Below are 17515 nucleotides of genomic sequence, written 5' to 3'. Positions count from 1 at the left end.
TTAGTCAATATTCAAATTTAAAGCAGTAACTGTAGCTGTCATAAGTTACAGGAAGTCCTCATTTGGCAGTTATCTACTGGTTTGCAAGATCATTATGTTGGCTAGCTTCCCTGATACATAAAAGATATTAGCTCTCTTTATTGAGAAATAATTGATCAGAACCATCTTGTTTGTGTAGATTCACTTCACTTCAGACAAAGCAAATAAGGTCCTAATTTTGCCCATGTCCTCTGAGGGTCCTCATTCAGCAGACATACTAGAGAATATTCCATTTAACAGTCACTAGTCAGTTAATTAAAAACTGAAGGTGAAACACCTAGTTTTAGCATAATAATCTGCTATTTGGAGTACTCTAGGTAGATTCAAAGCATTTATTGCCTGAAGGGATTCAACTGTGCTATTTGCTATGTCCCAAAATAATATCCTTAATGAGTATGCAAGAAAGTGCTCCTCCCCCTTTCTACGGAAAACGTAATACTGTCCAGCAGAGAACTCTTCCAAGGAGACGGAAGAGGGAGCCATACAGTGTTGCTGCCCAGTGATGAGGCACTCTCACTGGGCAGAGGAACTCCTAGCACTCATTTGAACATAATTTCCCTTTGGAAGAAAAGCAATGTAATTGGATTATGCAGGGTTTTTTCCTGCCAAGTGCTCTATGTCAGCAGAATAATAAAACACAGTTAAAGCAAAGCTGTATTAAAGCAAAAATAACATTAACTTCTATTGTATCATCTTAGTGTTTTTACCTGCTACCTATTTGACAAAGTATTGCTCTTTAAGGAACTCTATGCTTTTCTATTATGATTCTATGTTCTCCTCACTTATTTGGCATTATGAAACTAGTTTCACAATTCATTTAATTCTTGGCAATGATTAACCTACAGTGCTTATGTTGCAAGTCAGCTCAACTGTGTCTGCTAGGAGATGCCTTTGAGAGGACGGAGAGAGTATTTTGTCAGTGCTATAATTGTTTTAAATACTTTTATGATGTTTTCCCTCCCCCAGTGTTGTGGTTCAGCAATGACAAAGAGGAACAGGTATATGTGAAAGTTATGCTTGTGTAAGCAAACATGTTTTTGCTACTTCAGCCTACAGAGAGGTTTGCACTGCAGTCTTTTTTAGTCAGTAAAAGTGGTTTATTTCACCACTTCTGTAATTAATAAAGCTTGCTCCAGCTGGCACAGACTGTGCAAGTCAGAAAAATCGACTATGCATACTCTAAGGGTGCGTCTCCAAGTTTTAGCATCTTTTCCACAGAACAATCTCAGCTCAAGGAGTAAGTGAAACGGTATGTCAAGTGGACAGAGCGGGAAAGGATGGAAAAGTTAATTCTACAAGTGATGTTGAACAATGCAACAAAAATGAACAGAGATTAGAGCTCACAGAGTTCTAAGACAGCTGTGCTGTTATACACACCATAACACAGGCTTAGCATTTTCCATACTGGGAGATGACTTTCATTCTATCACCAGGAAAGATGGAATCTATTTTAATAATATTCTATTAGTGTTTCCTATATTTCATGGCAAACTACAGGAGCTAGGTTCCATTGTGTCCCCATGCCACACAACGAGGCAAAAGTAGAAAAGAAGTAGAGGCTGGAGGCAGCAGACAGCTTACCAAGCTTTCTAGTTTCTTTCTAGTCTTCTGCTGCTTCTTTTGTTAAAAAGCAAATTCTGTTGTGCCTAGTTGATGTAGGCTAATGGTTGCATTTTTACAGTATCAGAAAGAAGTAGTGTGTGAAGAACCTTTGGAGATCATTTAGTGCAGCCTCTTACACTAAGGGTGAACTTCAAGGGTCGACCAAGTTATTCAGGGCTTCATTCAGAAGAACACCAAGGAACACTCAGGTCTGTCTGCTCCCTTTGCAAGAGAAGCCAAACCACAGTAACAAAAGCTGGTAGGGGAGGAACTTTTCCTGCCAGAGACCGGTTCCACAGTGCCGAAGTGAGACAAGTAGGCCAGGCTCTGGATAACAAAGCTCATGGTGAAGCACAGCTGTGATGGAACTTAAAGCAATTACATCTATGCCATGGATCACACAGGGACAGAAGGCCAGGCCTGAACTTAAAAGGAGTCCCTTGATCCAGGGACAGAGAGTGTGAAGGTAGAAGTGTCTCAGGTGAGGCTGGTCATTGCAACTTTGGCCTATTAGTACATTTAGGGTCTTGAGAACCAGATTTAGATATCACTAAGACGGAGAAGGATGGAAACAATACCTTTCTTTGCTAGGTTTGTTCATAAATGAGGATACTAAATCACATAAAATCTTTCTCCAGATAAGAAGAAATTCAGCTCTGCTGGTTGGAACAAATCAATTTGAAGTCTCAAAAGAAATTTGTCTACTGTGGCCTTTACAACAACCCTGCTGGACAATTAAGCAACAACATATGGCATTCCTGGAGTTAAAATACATAATGTGGTTTCTTTGCATCTATTTTTTCTGTAACTTCTAATCATTGACTATTGATTACTGGTCCTTGGGACAATCTTTATCCCTTACCTTTTGGGGAGTTTGTCAGCTTGTCTGCCTGCTATGTCTTGCACTTTGGAAACTTCCTCTGTTGACCACTGTAAGTTACTGTCTAGAAAGGTAGAATGCCTATTCCAGGTGCCAGTGTCAGAGAGGTCCATGTCCACACCTTTTTGCTATGTTGTTTATCCTTCTCATCTTTACAACAAAATAGACAATATGCAGGTTTTCATAGAGTAAACTGAAACCACAAATTTAAGAAATGCAGCTATCTGTCACAGCACCTTAGAAGTCTGCCCAACCTCAAGGACTAAAAAGCACCATAAACTATCACCATGTAAATTTATGACAGGCCCAGCTCAACCTGAGGATTTCTATAAAGCTCAGACATGAGACTTTTTGCTTTAGCAAACCATTACAACTCATGAGTTTTGCTCTTTTTACAGAAGCCACAGAAGTTTACTGGAAGATAAAACTGTCACGCAAAGCCTGCCCATGGGCCAACAGCATTGCTCTGCTAGCACTCAAGTACAGTCAAGTATGTGCATTTAATGAAAAGCAACTCATCAAAGGATTACAAAGCAAATCCCAGTCTCGTTAGAGACCATGCTCTGGCATATCATTACTCAGTAAACATGCTGGCCTTGTAAATATATGTGACACCCCTAATTTCCATAGCCTTTGGTTAGCCAACATTCATACATCTGCTGAGTGGAGGAATAGTTGTTGAATCCAGTTGTGTTCCATGCCTTCTCTAAGTAAAAATACTTGCCACTAGTTTTGCAAATATTGTTTAATAATTATACATACACAGGTTTTGTCTTTGTGATGGTATCCTAACATGCTTCATACTGTGAATACAACTTCCTAAATAACACAGCAAAGGATCCTCCAGAGTGTTCTCTTACCAATGTGTTTATTATTTCTATGAGGAGTCAACCATGTTGCTTGATGTTATATTTCAGTTGCATTCCACCTTCATACCAGTTTGTGTTCTTCTATCAGCATGCTCTAACCCTGGAAGACTGAACCAATTTCTTTAATAACGGAGAGGTTATACAGTGTTTCTGGAGCTGCTGCTGGGTATTCCACAGTCACAAAATAGTGTGAATACACCACAATGGTCTTGTTCAACCTGTCTAAAATGGAACGGTTCACTACTTGAATTGGCTGTGTTGGCAATAACTAATTCCATCAGGTTTTCACAGAATTCTATTTCCATGTGCTCTGAATGCAAGACTGCGATGTTCCTTATGGGCACACAAAATCTCCACGACGGTATGGCAAAGACCTTTATTGCACAGTGATAATTACTTATATACTCCAACACAAACAGGAAGTAACTCTATGCTACAAAGTGCTTCAATTAATGATCATGGTTCACAATATTACCTTTTATGGCAACAGGTAAACAATACCTATTAAGGTAACAAATGGTGTTCTTCACTTCTGACAAGTCCAGCAGTTCACAGGTCCACAATGCACTCTTTCCACTTCCCCTGTGACCAGGATGTTTTTCACTGGCCCCAGGGCTTCTTCCAGACCAGAGACAGAAGGTCACTTTGGCTTTCAAGGCTTGTTGCTCCGCTCCGCAACACAAGGCAGACATGCAATCTGATACTTTGCTTCGGGTGTGTCTTGATCACCATAAATATGAAAAGGCACTGCAGCATCTCTGCAGAAACGCCCTAGGCATGAACACGTCGGCAATGGACTCTCTCTAGCTCTCACAAAGTTAGCCATGTGCTAACACGCACTGTGTTCTAGATGACAGAAATAACAGCCTGTAAGGAATCAGGTAATGGGAGGTTGTGATGCCCTTCTTTTTTCATTGAGGAGGCATGAGTAGATAACAGACTAAGTCTTCAGTTCTACACTACACTTAGCACAGTGCACAGGACTCTGGAAATCACATGTTAAACAGGAAAAAAAAAGTACAGTGCAGCTGGCTTGTATTTTAATCACAGTAAAAGACACAAATTCCTGAAAAGAAGATCTGACAAAGGTCAAATTGAAAAGGTGCCAGACTCAACTTGGGTTCCACTTTCTTGTGGTTACTGTTTCCCAGGATGAATTTTCACTACTGGTAGTCCTGATCCTCAGAGGTATATAGGACTGACGTTATCTTTTCAGTTCAGATTACAAACATTTTGTGCCATTACTTACTGCAATCATTGTCACCCACAGACTTTACTAGAAAATCTCAATGGCTGATGAAAAAAGTGTCTGAGAAAATCCTAATCTTTCTTGATCCCTGTCTTGTGCTTTCTTTCTGCTTCTGCTAACAGCTTGAGACCTTTCAGAAAGCAGTTTTGAAATGTATGGGAAGTATATGCAGTTAATTCCATAGCAATTTTGGTTGCTACCAAATCAAATGCCTTGGCTATTTTTCATGTGGACCGTAACACTAGAACAACTTTAACTGTTTAGACACATTATCTTGTTCCCCAAAATATACAGATCATGATCATCTTTCCTCAAAACAAAATTATCATTAAGCCAGTTAGCTCAACTTTCCTGAGCCACTCTTTTTCTTCTTCTTAAGTACTGGTGACTCAATATTGATAAGGACAGTCATTCCCTCTCTTGGAATATTCCCTATTTTTCAAGATTTCTAAAGATTTCAAGGTTTCTAAAAGTGCAACATTCCTGAGTCCAAGAAATCAGTGGCTAGCTTATTTTCAGCTTTGCATACATAAACTGCGTTAGTCCTGATGACTTGAAAATGTGTACTATTAGTGATTTTTGTCAGTCACATAGATTGTTAAGCAATCTTCTTTTCTTCTTTGCTATTTCTGACTTTATTTTTTTCTGTGACAATAAATGTATTTTTTTGTCTTTCTAGTGATTTATTTCTTGTATCTCAATAACATCAAAGATAGTACAAGTTTTTATGGTAACGGTGTTTTAATGACACTGTCAGCTTATTCCTTTCAACACCATTAACTTCCTTAGACAGATGTCTATTCTAAACCACCATATTGTTAGCATTAATTTTATCCTTTTACTATTCTTGGAATATAAACTAGTTTCTTGCACAGATCTTCATGTGTTCCAGTTTTTAGTTTATTTTTAAGGGGATGTTGTAGAATAGTCATTAAAATCCGTTTTTGTTATCAAGAAGAATGACTTCTAAACCTCCATCTGGACACATGTGTTTGAACTGGTGCTGTTCTGCTGCATTCCTATCTTTCCAAACAGAAATATGGTGAAGGTACAGAGCTTTGTGTTTTCAGGGAATGTCACAAACTGAAAGCTTTTCTCTTCTAATTTTTTTAACAAAACACTCATGTAATATTATAATTCCATCATTGTGCTTTTTAGACACAGATCTAAATAATGTCTTAATCTTATTCTACAATCTAAATAATGTCTTAATCTTATTCTACTCTGCTCTTTTTTATTTATTTCAAGAAGCATACCATCAGAGTAGTCTGTTGTTAGACCTGCCATGTATCACAACACTACTTATCTCATGCTATTTCAAAGGAAATGACAAATAAATATAAGAAGTAAGTTACTTTTCCCAGTCAAAGGTCCTCATTGTGCAATAACTTTTAAAGAGGTTCAAAAACCACAGCTCTCACATTACAGGATGTCCCTGTAATGGGGGACAGCCCACAAGCCCATATTAATTTACCATATTTGCTCCACTGAATTGTGCCTATTTTTCACCAGCTGGTTCTCCATGGTTATGACACAGGAAACAGAAAAGAGTTGAAAGAGGAAGTGCTGCCTCTGATCATTAAAAAGTAGTTTGGCCCAAAACTTCTCTTTCTTTGGCTCTTACCTATTTTAAACAAAAAATAATCGTAGCACGTTGGAGTAAAATGAAGGCTGCAGTCCTAATTTCTCCCCACTCAGCCTTTTGTACATGCAGTATGATACAGTTTTCATCTTTATTGTACATGACTTCCTTTCAATAGACTTCTCAAGGTGCCAGATGGATGTTCCTTTAAAAATGATAAGTTATTGAAAATTTTCTTCTCAATGCTTATACATGATCCCATACCTAATATACTGCATACTGTTGTCATGGTTTAGGAATTGTATTCCCAGTTTAGTAGCTCCACTAAAAAAACCACAAGCTTCTCTCCCTCTTCTATGTGAGATACAAAAGGCAGAAATTACATGTTGAGATAAGAACAATTTACTGGAAACAGCAAGGAGATAAGAAAATGAAAAGTAACAGCAATAATGTTAATAACAAAAATATACAAATTAAGTGATTTACATGCAAATATGCTCACCAAACCTGGGACAATGAAAACCAGTGGTGGACAGACCCTCCAGCCCTCACACATACGTTCTTCTCAGAAGCAAGAATCCCTTTTGCACGTGGTGATAACAGTGAAGGGATAGAATAACAACCTAGACAGGCATACATAGCTCCAGGCTCCGCTCCCTCACAGTCACTGTGAAAAAATTAGCCCTCTCCTGGACAAAAATAAGCTCTTGTTTTGAACAGGAAATTACTATTTTATGTATGTATTTCAAAATTACACTTACTATTCTAATTTATCATTGTATCTGATTCCTTCATGCTATTAATTTTGATTAGTCTGTACCATAACAAAATGAATTTTAACATTAAAAGTGGCCCAAAACATCCTTATCTCTACAGATAATATCATTACCAATGGAACTCTGCTAACACTAGCAATGAAACCATTCCAGTTGTTTTCTTAAGCTTGGAAAAAGGTTGAGGGAGGATGAAGAAACGCCCTTTTTTTTCAGCCACTCTTCTCATTACTGTAGAGATACCATGGTTTGAATGGGAAGCCCATTACCAAGTGTCAAGTACCAATTACCAAAATGTTACCATGTATCTCTCCCTGTCCTTTTCTTGCTGCCCTGCTATCTCCACATCTGCCACCACACTGCTATCTTTGATGGCCAGAATCACTTTCTCTACTCCCTTCTCTGAAGGCCTTTATGCTATGGGACAAACTGAAGTGTTAGATAGATATCTTCCATCCCAGTGAAGCGTGGGGACCCACAAAACCACCAGAGTCTTCTTCCAAAAGACACAGATACAGACTGACATGAATAGAATCTTTCTGCTTTATTCTAGCACTTTCCTGGGAAGGTAGAAGAGCAGGAGACAAGAAACATGCTCTTGGCTTCTAAATCTGCTTTCTCTACTTTTGGAGCGGAGATGCTACAACCTCCTCTGAGATAGAAGTCAGAGGTAAACAAGAGCTATATCTCATTACTAGGGGTACATCATTAATATTTAATTTGATACACTGACTCTTTCAATCTGCTTCACTGCTGGTCAGAGTTTAAATGCTGACTCCTGCCTGAATCCCAGGACCTTCACCTCTCCACTGCAAAACATGGCTGCTGCGTGGGAGAGCAGATTTCTGGGAAACATCTTTATCTTCTGGTAGTCCAAATGCATACAGTGAACTTTCTCCTTCACTTGTCAAAAAGGTGATCGTAAACCTCCTGGTTGGGCCTTCTGGATACTGTCATCCCTTCAGTGATCTGAAGGATTAAGGTCCTACAGCCTGACTCTGGTTTCCTTTGGAGGGCAGTTTCTGTCTGGTGGGATCAGAGGAGCAACAGCCTGGTGGTCTCATTCCTGGAAGGATAACTGTAAGGCAAGGTTTGAGAAAGAGAGGATGTCCCAGGGCCCGTGTCCTTGCCCATGCTCCTCCCTTCGGAGCTACAGCCGCAGCGCCATCAGTCAGGCGGTAAGGGGGAGGTGGCGCGGTGCCTGCCACCGCCCCCCCGCTGCGTGAGGAAATGGCTCTCACGTGAGGGAGGCGGCAGCGCCTGGCTCACCCTGCCCGCTGCCCTGGGAGGAGGCGCCAGCGGGTCTGCGGCCGTCTGCACCATGCCGACCAGCTTTACGGTGGTGCCGGTGGAGGCGCAGGGCGAGGAGCGGGAACGGCATGGGCAGCAGCGGAAGGAGGAAGGTGAAGGCGACGATAGAGACCGGAGCACTGGTGAGAGAGTGGGGAGGCGCCGGGGGTCAACGCCTGAAGAGAGCGTCGGCTCTTTGTGTGCGGAGGAGCGGATGTGCCGCATGTGGCGGGCCAACCGGCCGCCGGAGAGCCCCTGAATACCGTGGAGCGGCCGCATCGCCTCTCTGCAGCGGGTGGTGCCGGGGCTACCTGTCCAGGTGCAGAAGTGCATTTCGTGAGAGAGCGAAAATCTGGCCCCTGAGGTGGCTGAGAGCTTGTTTCTCTTTGTTTCCATTAGCCAGCGCCGCTGGCCGAAAGGAGGAAGTACTCATGGGCGGCTCCGGCCAGGGGAGCGGAGCAGCCCGCGGTCGGGCGCGGCGACTGCCTGGGGCGGTGTGGGGCGGTCAGTCCTCCTGCCTGCAACCCTGAGCAGGCGGGAGCAGCGCTGTCCACGACGGTTTAACAGACGGGGACAAGACATAGAATCAATCATTTAGGTTGGAAAAGACCTTTAAGATCATCAAGTCCAACCGTTAGGCTCTCTTAAAAGCTAACTTGCTGTTGGAGCTCACTAGAGAGAAGGCTAGGAGGAAAGATTCAGACTGTGGAGAAGCGCATGATTTTACCTGCTTTGCTCCAGATGTTTGTCCAGCCAAGTGCGTTTGCATCAGAGACTATGTCTAGGGTTAGGTAGATGTTTGCTACGAGATCCCGTCGCGTTCGGAGCCTTGCTTTTTGCTAGGCCTCGCTCCTGAAGCCTCCTGGGGGAGTAGAATCATGCCGGAGGTGGAGCTCAAGCATCGTGAGTGAGGGTTTGCTCAGGACAGTCCCTTCTGCAGGGGCGATAGTATTTCTTTTCCAGCGTTTCTGGGGACGTCAGTGATTTTTTTTCACGTGGATGAGAAGGCACTGCTGGGAAGGCAGTAACTCTTGTGGCTCTTAACACTTCCTTTTTCTGAAGTGTGTTTCAGTAGCAATACCAAGTACGGTGTGTGAATTGCTGCTAGCACTACGAGAGGTAGTTCACATCTTGCACATTATTTGGACACTTATTACAATCGATACTTCTATAAAGGCGTGGGGGGGTTTAACTTTGTTAGATGATCACAGGTGAATAGATGGGGTTTTGTAAAAGGTAGTTCTTAATGGCATCTTGTTTTTGTGGTATAGATGACAGATAAATACGGCTAATAGTGTGGGATGTGAATGTAAAGAGATAAAAACAGATATTTGACAAACTTAATATATTTACATTATTTTAGGAAGCTAATATAGTAAAACACCAAGCTGGCAAAGTTGGGTTATTTTCTTCCAAAGCTTTCTCCTCTGAAACCCTTACTTACCCACAAAAAGTAAGTAATGTATAAAAAGTACATACTTCATATAATTGCCTTTTCCTTAGTATATTCAAATGATGATTAAGTGTTCTAATAACTGCCTCTTCTTTTTCCAAACTGAATGTAATAGAAAACCAAAACAATATAAACTGTGGCAACAGTTTGTTTCTTGTACTGTATGAATGACTGTAGTACAGCGTTAATCTTCTTTTGGTGGAAGAGTTAGTCAGAGAGGCATGGTGTATGGTGTTTATTCAGACGGCATCTCAAATTGCTGAACATACATACAGGCATAGTTAGACAGGATTTGTTAAGCTACGTGTATATATGAAGCATCTGAAAGCCTTGGAACATTTTTAAATCCTGGGAAGGTGAGAGAAAGAGTGGAACTGCCACTTTTATAGTGTCTTATCACAACCCTAAAGGCCAGAGATTAATAAAAAAAATATTGATGTGATTAAATAGTGTTTTGGGGATTTGTAGTTACAGTTGCAAGATATGTTTAAATACAGTAGGCTATGGCTATATATCAACCGAGTGGATCTTTCTAGGTGTCTGTAAAATTGGAAGTAGAGAGGAAAACAGTGAAAAGGGAAGGCATTGATTCATACATAAATTGTATGAAGAGTGCTGACTTCATGAAGAGATTAAATGCTACACTCTGACGGAGTTTTGGGAAGTAAAAGATGTACTACTTAGTGTTGCTTTGGGTATTGTATGAAATTGTTAAGTTAATGCTGTGTAATCAAATAATTGTTCTTGAGTTATTCTTCCAAAACCTAAAGAATTCTGAAATGTTAGTACAGCTAAAAGCTGCTGCTGTCAAGCCCATCTAAAAGCCTGCTGCTCAGAGAAGGACTGCTTGCCCTTCTCATTGCTCCAGCCTTAACAAAGGGGCTGAGAAGTAAGTAATTTCTTTCCCTGTCCTCCTCTGCATCATTGGCTTTGCTTCCTTTTTCCTGCACTTGCCCATCAGACACTTCACTGGCCTGGTTCAGCGTGCTAAACTGTGCGTAAACTAGACTGCTGCAGAAGTAAAAAATCATGATTCCCTGAGTGCTGCAAAAAGTGAGAATGGCTAGGGTTGTGTCAAGGTGACAAGTGGGTAAAGCTGAGAGCAGAGATGAAAATGAGAAAAATGGGAACTTCCCGTTTGACTTATCCTTAGCCTATATAGCTCAGCATGTTATTTTGTTCCATTTGTTTAGAAATCTAGCATGTTACCTGTTTTGTTTGAATTGTCTGTCTTGAAAACCAAGTAGTTTTTCCTTGACTGCGCTAGTACATTATTTAAAAAAAAAAAACAGCCCACTAAACACAGGAAAACTTGACAAACATACCCCATCAGACTCAATGCTGGGGTTTTTTGAGGGAATGAGCTGTATGCTGTTTAGTCATTAGATCAACAGTAAAGTAGTTTTGATTCTTATTAGCAAGACACTTATCAATTACTGCACAATTTTGTGCATTTATCCCCTTTCACACATTCTTACCTTATAATCATCTGTGTGGTAAAAGTAACCTGGGATGTTCTTACTCTATGATCTTCATTCCTCCATAATAATCTGAAATTCCATAGCTTTGTATTATCTAGTTAAATGATACTTTCAAGTATGTGAAGGAGAGGAAGACATTTGTGAGTGGCTATGAGGCTGGATTATAGAACTAGTCACAGTAGTACTTAGGAAGAGTATGGAGGCAGAATGGAAACTAATACTTCAACTGAACAACATAGTTAAGGGTGCAGCCTGCTGATTCAAATATTGACAAAGTAGTGGAAAGCATATGTGCCTGTGTCTTTTAATGTATTTATAATGTACTACTACAAAGAAAGGGCAGTCAGGAGATAGAAGCTGGTTGAAGAAGAGAAGGAATTATGAGTCTGTAGGCAGCAATGTATGAAGTTTTATAAGAAATGCTGGGCTTGATTTGTGTTGGTATTTTGTTTGTTTTCTTGACATGTATTTGTAGTGACTGTCTAGATAGATCTGTTAAAACTTTGTAAAGTTGATCAGCTTTCTGTTCCTTAGCAGCTTTGTGTATCAAGTGTTTCAAGGCATAGCTAGTATTTTTAGCATGCTGCAGTATTATTTACCTTGCCACAGCAGTTTCTTATTTAGAAACTAATGTGAGGACTAACTCCTGCAAAATCTTTTAAAATTGAAGACCCTCAAATGCAAGGAATAGCAATGACAAACCTGGTCATGTACGGAGAAGTCATCGTATAACTAATGAAGCATGGATGCTGTGAATTTCTGTAAAGTGCTATTTATTGGAAAACCAGGGAATAGTCAACACAGGTATGTGTGTGTATATATATATGTGCACAATAGGTTAATCTCACTCATATGTCTAGTATATTTTCAGTCAATGCCTCAGCCTTTACAGCCTTTCCACAGTTACCATGTCACTGTGATGTTATGACATAGATGACATGCAACATAGATGTTATGATCAGAGAAAAGTAGATTTTGGATGTTACTCAAAGATTTGATCACAGGAACTAGTCTGTTGCTACCACTAACATCCATTTAACAGAATTGAAACACTTTGTATGAAATTGTTTAAGGCTGGTATAGAACGTGTAATACATTAATGCATAAACTAGAAAACAGTGACATTTAATTTGAAAGAGAATGAACAAATTGTGCTGCCAATCTTAAAAAGAGTGCTTTATAATTTAAAAATATTCGTTTTTAAAAAGAGCATACAAAATGACTAGGATTATATTTTAAAGTGTTTGCCTGCGACATCTTGAGTAGAATAAATACCAACTATCTCTACATAAAATTAATGTTTAAAAACAACAGTTATGGCTAATTTGCTTAAGGTCTAGTATTATGTACTTGGTGCATAAAATAGGGTTTTTAAAGATTAGATAAGTCTTTGAAATGGGTTAATACTACTTGTTAATCTACACTGATCTGTTTAGTGGAGGTATATTAAAGTGATTTTATTTGATAGAAATAAAACTCTAAATGTATTTATTATTAGATGAAGATGTGGGATGTTTTAGTGACTTGATCTCTTTAGAGAGTTCTGTGACTTTCATGTAATTTGTGTCATGTGCATGCTTCATGCTGCCTGAAGCCTTAATGACTTGTTTCAGGATTAGTCCCATGCTAGTAAGAAATAGGATTTGAGGTCTTACACAAAGCTGGGAGGAAGCAACTGTCAGTTTCCTGTTTCTTGGTACCTGAAGAGTCAGCAGAGGGGACTCACTTTATTTTCCTTAATCATGAGTGAACAAAATTATGAAGAGAACGGGTCAAATCCAAGTGAGTCTCTTTAAAAGACAATACCATGGTTCTAATGTCTTTTTTACTGAAATAGCAGGTTCCTGTACTTCCAGCCATATTACAAAGAGTTTATAAAGATATTTTGCAGTGTTTTCATTAGAAGTAAGCTGTGCTTGATTATAAAAGTAGTCTAAGTAGAGAAAATCTAAAATTTAGCAATGTTGATAATGTAGGGGATGTATGTAGTATTAGAATCATACATTATGTAAAGGGGTTTATTTACAAGGAGCTTAAATACACTTTGTTCTGCATATCAAGTTAACTTATATAAATTGGGCTAATCATTAATAAAAATTATGGAAGAAATTGGTGATACAGTAAATATATTTAGACATTTAATTACTACAAAGAGCTCAATAACCTGAAACTTCGAGTTAGGTTGCACTGAATTCTTAAACCTATGTGGCACAAAATTTCAGAGGCAAGATGTGTTCAAACAAATTTATTGATGCCTTTTTCATAATTTGAATTGTAGCAAGGTAGTGGCTTTTAAAAACTTGAGCATATTTTAGAGCTCTAAGGAGTGCTTCTAAATGTGGATTTGGATTAGAACTGTTAAAGCATTTAATTTTTAAGATTCTATGACTTCTCTTTAGTTGCCTGCAAATCAAAAACTTGAACATACAGGAAGTAAATATGCATGATAGAGAAGATAGAATTACAGGTTTTACCACAGGCAGCTTTCTTGGATGAGATGCTCATTTGTGTCAGTTTTACTGACTTTTAAACTTTCTGTATTTTTACCTTAAAAAGTTTCATTACATTAATATTAAATGCTTGTGGTCTCTTGTGCAATTCTCATTTTGTAGTGGTTTGTTCTTGATGTGGCCAAATACTATCTGAATGAAAATATTACCATAGTTTTTTATTTAAAACTCATATTTTTTGCCTGTATGTGGCTAACTTCAAAGTACATGGACTGTGATTAAAAACTGCCTGTTGCAAAATGTGAAAAGTTAGGACTTTTCTGTGAAGGATTATTCTCCAGCTGCAGTTCTGCTTTAGATAACAGTATATAGAATTAGCAATTTCTAGTGGGAGTCAAAGCTTTCTGAGTTTTACACACATGCTTGTTTGGAGAACAGTTATATATTATGATAGCTGAGCTATCTTATTTGAGGTCATGTGGTTCAAAAGTTTTAGATAATTCTCACTCCTTTGCACAACATCTGTATTCTGTTGCTGTATGAAAGCAATCTACCTTTATTTTTTGGATAGATGTTAAACTCTTACAGCATTTTACTGGAGAAAAAGGTGCTTGCTTTTTGGACAAAATAAGTTTGAATACAAAAATAAATAGCATTAGGAGCATTACTTAAATATGAATAATGATGGCAGACATAGTGTGGGACAGTGAGGAAGCAGTGAATCTGGAAAGGTTTTAGGGGTCAGACTGGAATAGAATAGCATGAGCTTGGTTTAATGCTGTAGTAAAGAGGGCTAGCCTGATCCTTGGAGTAAAGAGTTGACGATTATACTTCTGTAAATAGCATTGACTGAGACTGGTGTTAGAAGGCTGTATTTGATTTTTAAAGTTTGAATTTTTTTGGGTTTGTGTAATTTAAAACCTGTACAGAATGTTGCCACAAAAATAATTTAAAAGTTAGAAGAATGTTGTAGGAACTTAATTGTTTCGTTTTTTTTCAGAAGAAAGCTTGAGGTTATTTGAATAAGTATAGTTGCCTTCACAGAGAGAAAATACTATGTGAATGGTTACATTTGAAAGCTATTACTAGGATGTTACAGCTAGAAGATTGAAAGAGCCAAATTTAAATAGAATTGTTCCATATTTTTGAGGCTTTTTCAGTATTGAAAAAACCTTAATCTTTATATAAATTAATAGGGTTTTGTCTTATTCAAGAGCTACACCACATAAATTTCAATATGCTTTTTCAAAGTTATAGAGCTTAATGCTCAAATGAAATTCTGCAAGCTGTGGAAAGATGGGAAATAAAATAGTGAAACATTCTTGTCTTTAATCTCTTGAACAGACGTCATATTGTAAATTTAGGATCACTTAAGTGGTCATTTCCTTGTCTACCTCAAGCCTTGCTCTGCCATTTTGTCTATAACGAGACACTTATAAGATATTTTTTCATACCCTAGTACTTGTGATTCAAGAGTGGAGAAGGAAGCAGAGGTGGGAATTTAGTGCTACTGTCATCAATGCTAAGGAAGTTTTTTCTCTTTGAGTAATTGCTCATTCCTATACTGATTGTCCCTAGTGATAGAATAAGCATTTATAATAAATAGTTCAGTTTCTCTGAAGAACAGTGTGATATGGGGATGCAAATGGGTGAGTAATAAGCATGAGAGGGGAATCACAGAATTATTAGGGTTTGAAGGTGTGGTGGTTTTGCTTAGCCCAGAATATCAGCAAGGTATCTTTAACATCTAAGAGAAATTTAAAGCCTTCAAAAACTGTTGTGGTAGGCCTGAAGAAGTGTCTGGTGGGTTGGCAGAGGCACAAAGATGGCTCCTGTGTGTCCTGTGTGAAGGTTCTCGAAGTTTTTCACCAAGTCCAGTAGAGCCAATCTCTGATGGCTCTGAAGATGATGGACAGGCTGCTGGCCAAGGCTGGGCCAATTAGAGATGCTAGTTACACCTCTGTAAAAACATATTTAAGAAGAAATCAAAACAAAGTAGTCACATGCTTCTTTTTAGCTAGAGGAGGAGGGGAAAATATGTGAAGGGAGAGAAACATAGAGACACCAAGGTCAGTGGAGAAGGTGGGGGAGGAGGTGCTCCAGGTGCCAGAGCTGAAAACTCTCTACTAGCTGTGGTGAAGATCATGGGGGGAGCAGGTGGTCCCCCTGCAGCCCACGGAGTCCACAAGGATGCAGAAATCCACCCACAGCCCGTGGGGAGGTGCCCATGCCAGAGCGGGTAGATGCCTGGAGGAAGCTATGATCCTCTGGGAGTCCCATATAGAGAGTTAAAGCTGCAAACGCCTTGCAAGGGAGAGAAAGGCCTTGCTCCGGAGATGGAAACAGCCTGTCCTCGGCTTGGAAGTCTGCCCCCTATGGACAAAATTCCCATGTTGCAGCAGATTTGGGTGGGTGTTGCTCATGAGATTGGACCCACACCAAAGAAGTACACAGAGGACTGTCTCTCGTGGGAGGGACCCCATGGCTAAGTAGAGGACCCCTCTCCCTGATGGACTGACCAGAGAAAACAACCCCTTACCCTGCCCATGCTGTTGGTTGGAAGGAGGAAGAGGGGTGAGCAGAGAAATAGTGTTTGTAATAGAAGAATTGTGGTGATGAATGGATTTATGGACTAAGAAAAAACCCCATACCCTGCCCCCTACCTGAGCTGTTGGTTGGAAGGAGGGAAAGGGGTGAGCAGAGAAATGGTGTCTTAAGAGGGAGGGGGGTGAGTGAAGGAACTGTGTCTGAAGAGCTTATTTTTACTTCTCCTTTATCCTCCGACTCTGTTAGGTTAATAAATCACTTAGCAACTTTAAGTTTTGAGCCTGTTTTGCCTTCGGTGTGTTCTGCCACTAGTGTCCTATGTCAACTCATGAATCTGGTGTGTGTTTAACAGTTTTTTTTTTTTTCCTTCCTTCTCCTGCGCGTCTGGGGCAGGAGAGAGCAGAGGTGCCTGGCATTTAGCCAAGGTCAAATCCCGACAGAAGGGACCTCTGGGGATCATCTAGTCCAGCCTCCAAATGAGACAACCACGTCTTTGGCAAAGGTGGCTTCTGCATGTTTTAGCTATACAGCTGGGTTCTGTATTACATTATATAAAATGGGCCAGTTTGAATCAGCTTAGAAATTTTTAACTGTTAACAAACCTTAAAAGTAATCTACCTGTTGATGTTTGTGAGGATCACTACTCTGAAATTTCTGAAGAATATGGATTTGGATACAGTGCACTCAGTTGCCTCTGTGACCAGCACTTTGAATTGTGGCAAGCAAAAATTTTGGCCTAGGTTTTGGTTGGTGTCTGGAAGTGTTAATAAGAAATCATCTGATGACATTGTCAGCAAATTAAGGGCCAGCACAGCATTGTGATAGTCTTTGATAATTTGTGTGGGTTACACTGCATCAGCAGTTGGGGAACTGGAGTATGTGGGAGTGCATATTGTGATGACCTGCATGAGCACTCTGAATATTACCTTCTACATTTGACACATATCTCCTACCTTCTCTTGCAGCCCTATGTCTTGTCTACAAAAGTAAATGTAATTTATTGCAACTAATTTCCATATAGATATAACCAACCATCACAGTGCTTGAGTATCTGTAGAAATCCAGAGTAGGGCTTTTTGCATGTCCCATCAACACAGCAAATACCACACAGGATTTTAGGAAAGGTACATTAGTTATGGCTTTAGTTGGTCTACTGGTCCATCAGTAAGCACAGAGTTGTGCTAGGTTATATGAACATTCTGTATGAGATTAAAAATAGTAATAATAATTTTAAAAATGGGTAGGGGGTAGAAAAATAATTTTTAAAGCTTAGGCTTTGATCACTTATGTTGGGTGACAT

General features: G+C 39.6%; 1 protein-coding gene across 7 annotated transcripts in view; it reads left to right on the top strand.

Moving 5' to 3' along the window:
• The first annotated feature begins 7986 nt into the window (after nt 1–7986).
• Nucleotides 7987–17515, top strand: part of LOC146441403 (solute carrier family 12 member 7-like) — a 64754-nt gene continuing 55225 nt past the window's right edge. For 2 of the 7 annotated variants that reach the window (XM_085051623.1, XM_085051624.1), the window contains exon 1: nt 7987–8427. In XM_085051623.1, the coding sequence (XP_084907749.1) occupies nt 8127–8427 (301 nt within the window). In that variant the 5' untranslated portion in view covers nt 7987–8126. Of the gene's footprint in view, nt 8428–11881; nt 12023–12945; nt 13001–17515 lie in introns of those variants that run through there. The other 5 variants (XM_085051621.1, XM_085051620.1, XM_085051622.1 and 2 more) reach the window with 5 other exon arrangements.

This window comes from Lichenostomus cassidix, chromosome 2 (genome assembly GCF_008360975.1).
Source record: "Lichenostomus cassidix isolate B80296 chromosome 2, HeHo_3.0, whole genome shotgun sequence".
NCBI lineage: Eukaryota > Metazoa > Chordata > Aves > Passeriformes > Meliphagidae > Lichenostomus > Lichenostomus cassidix.
This window is presented reverse-complemented; position numbering and strand designations above follow the sequence as displayed.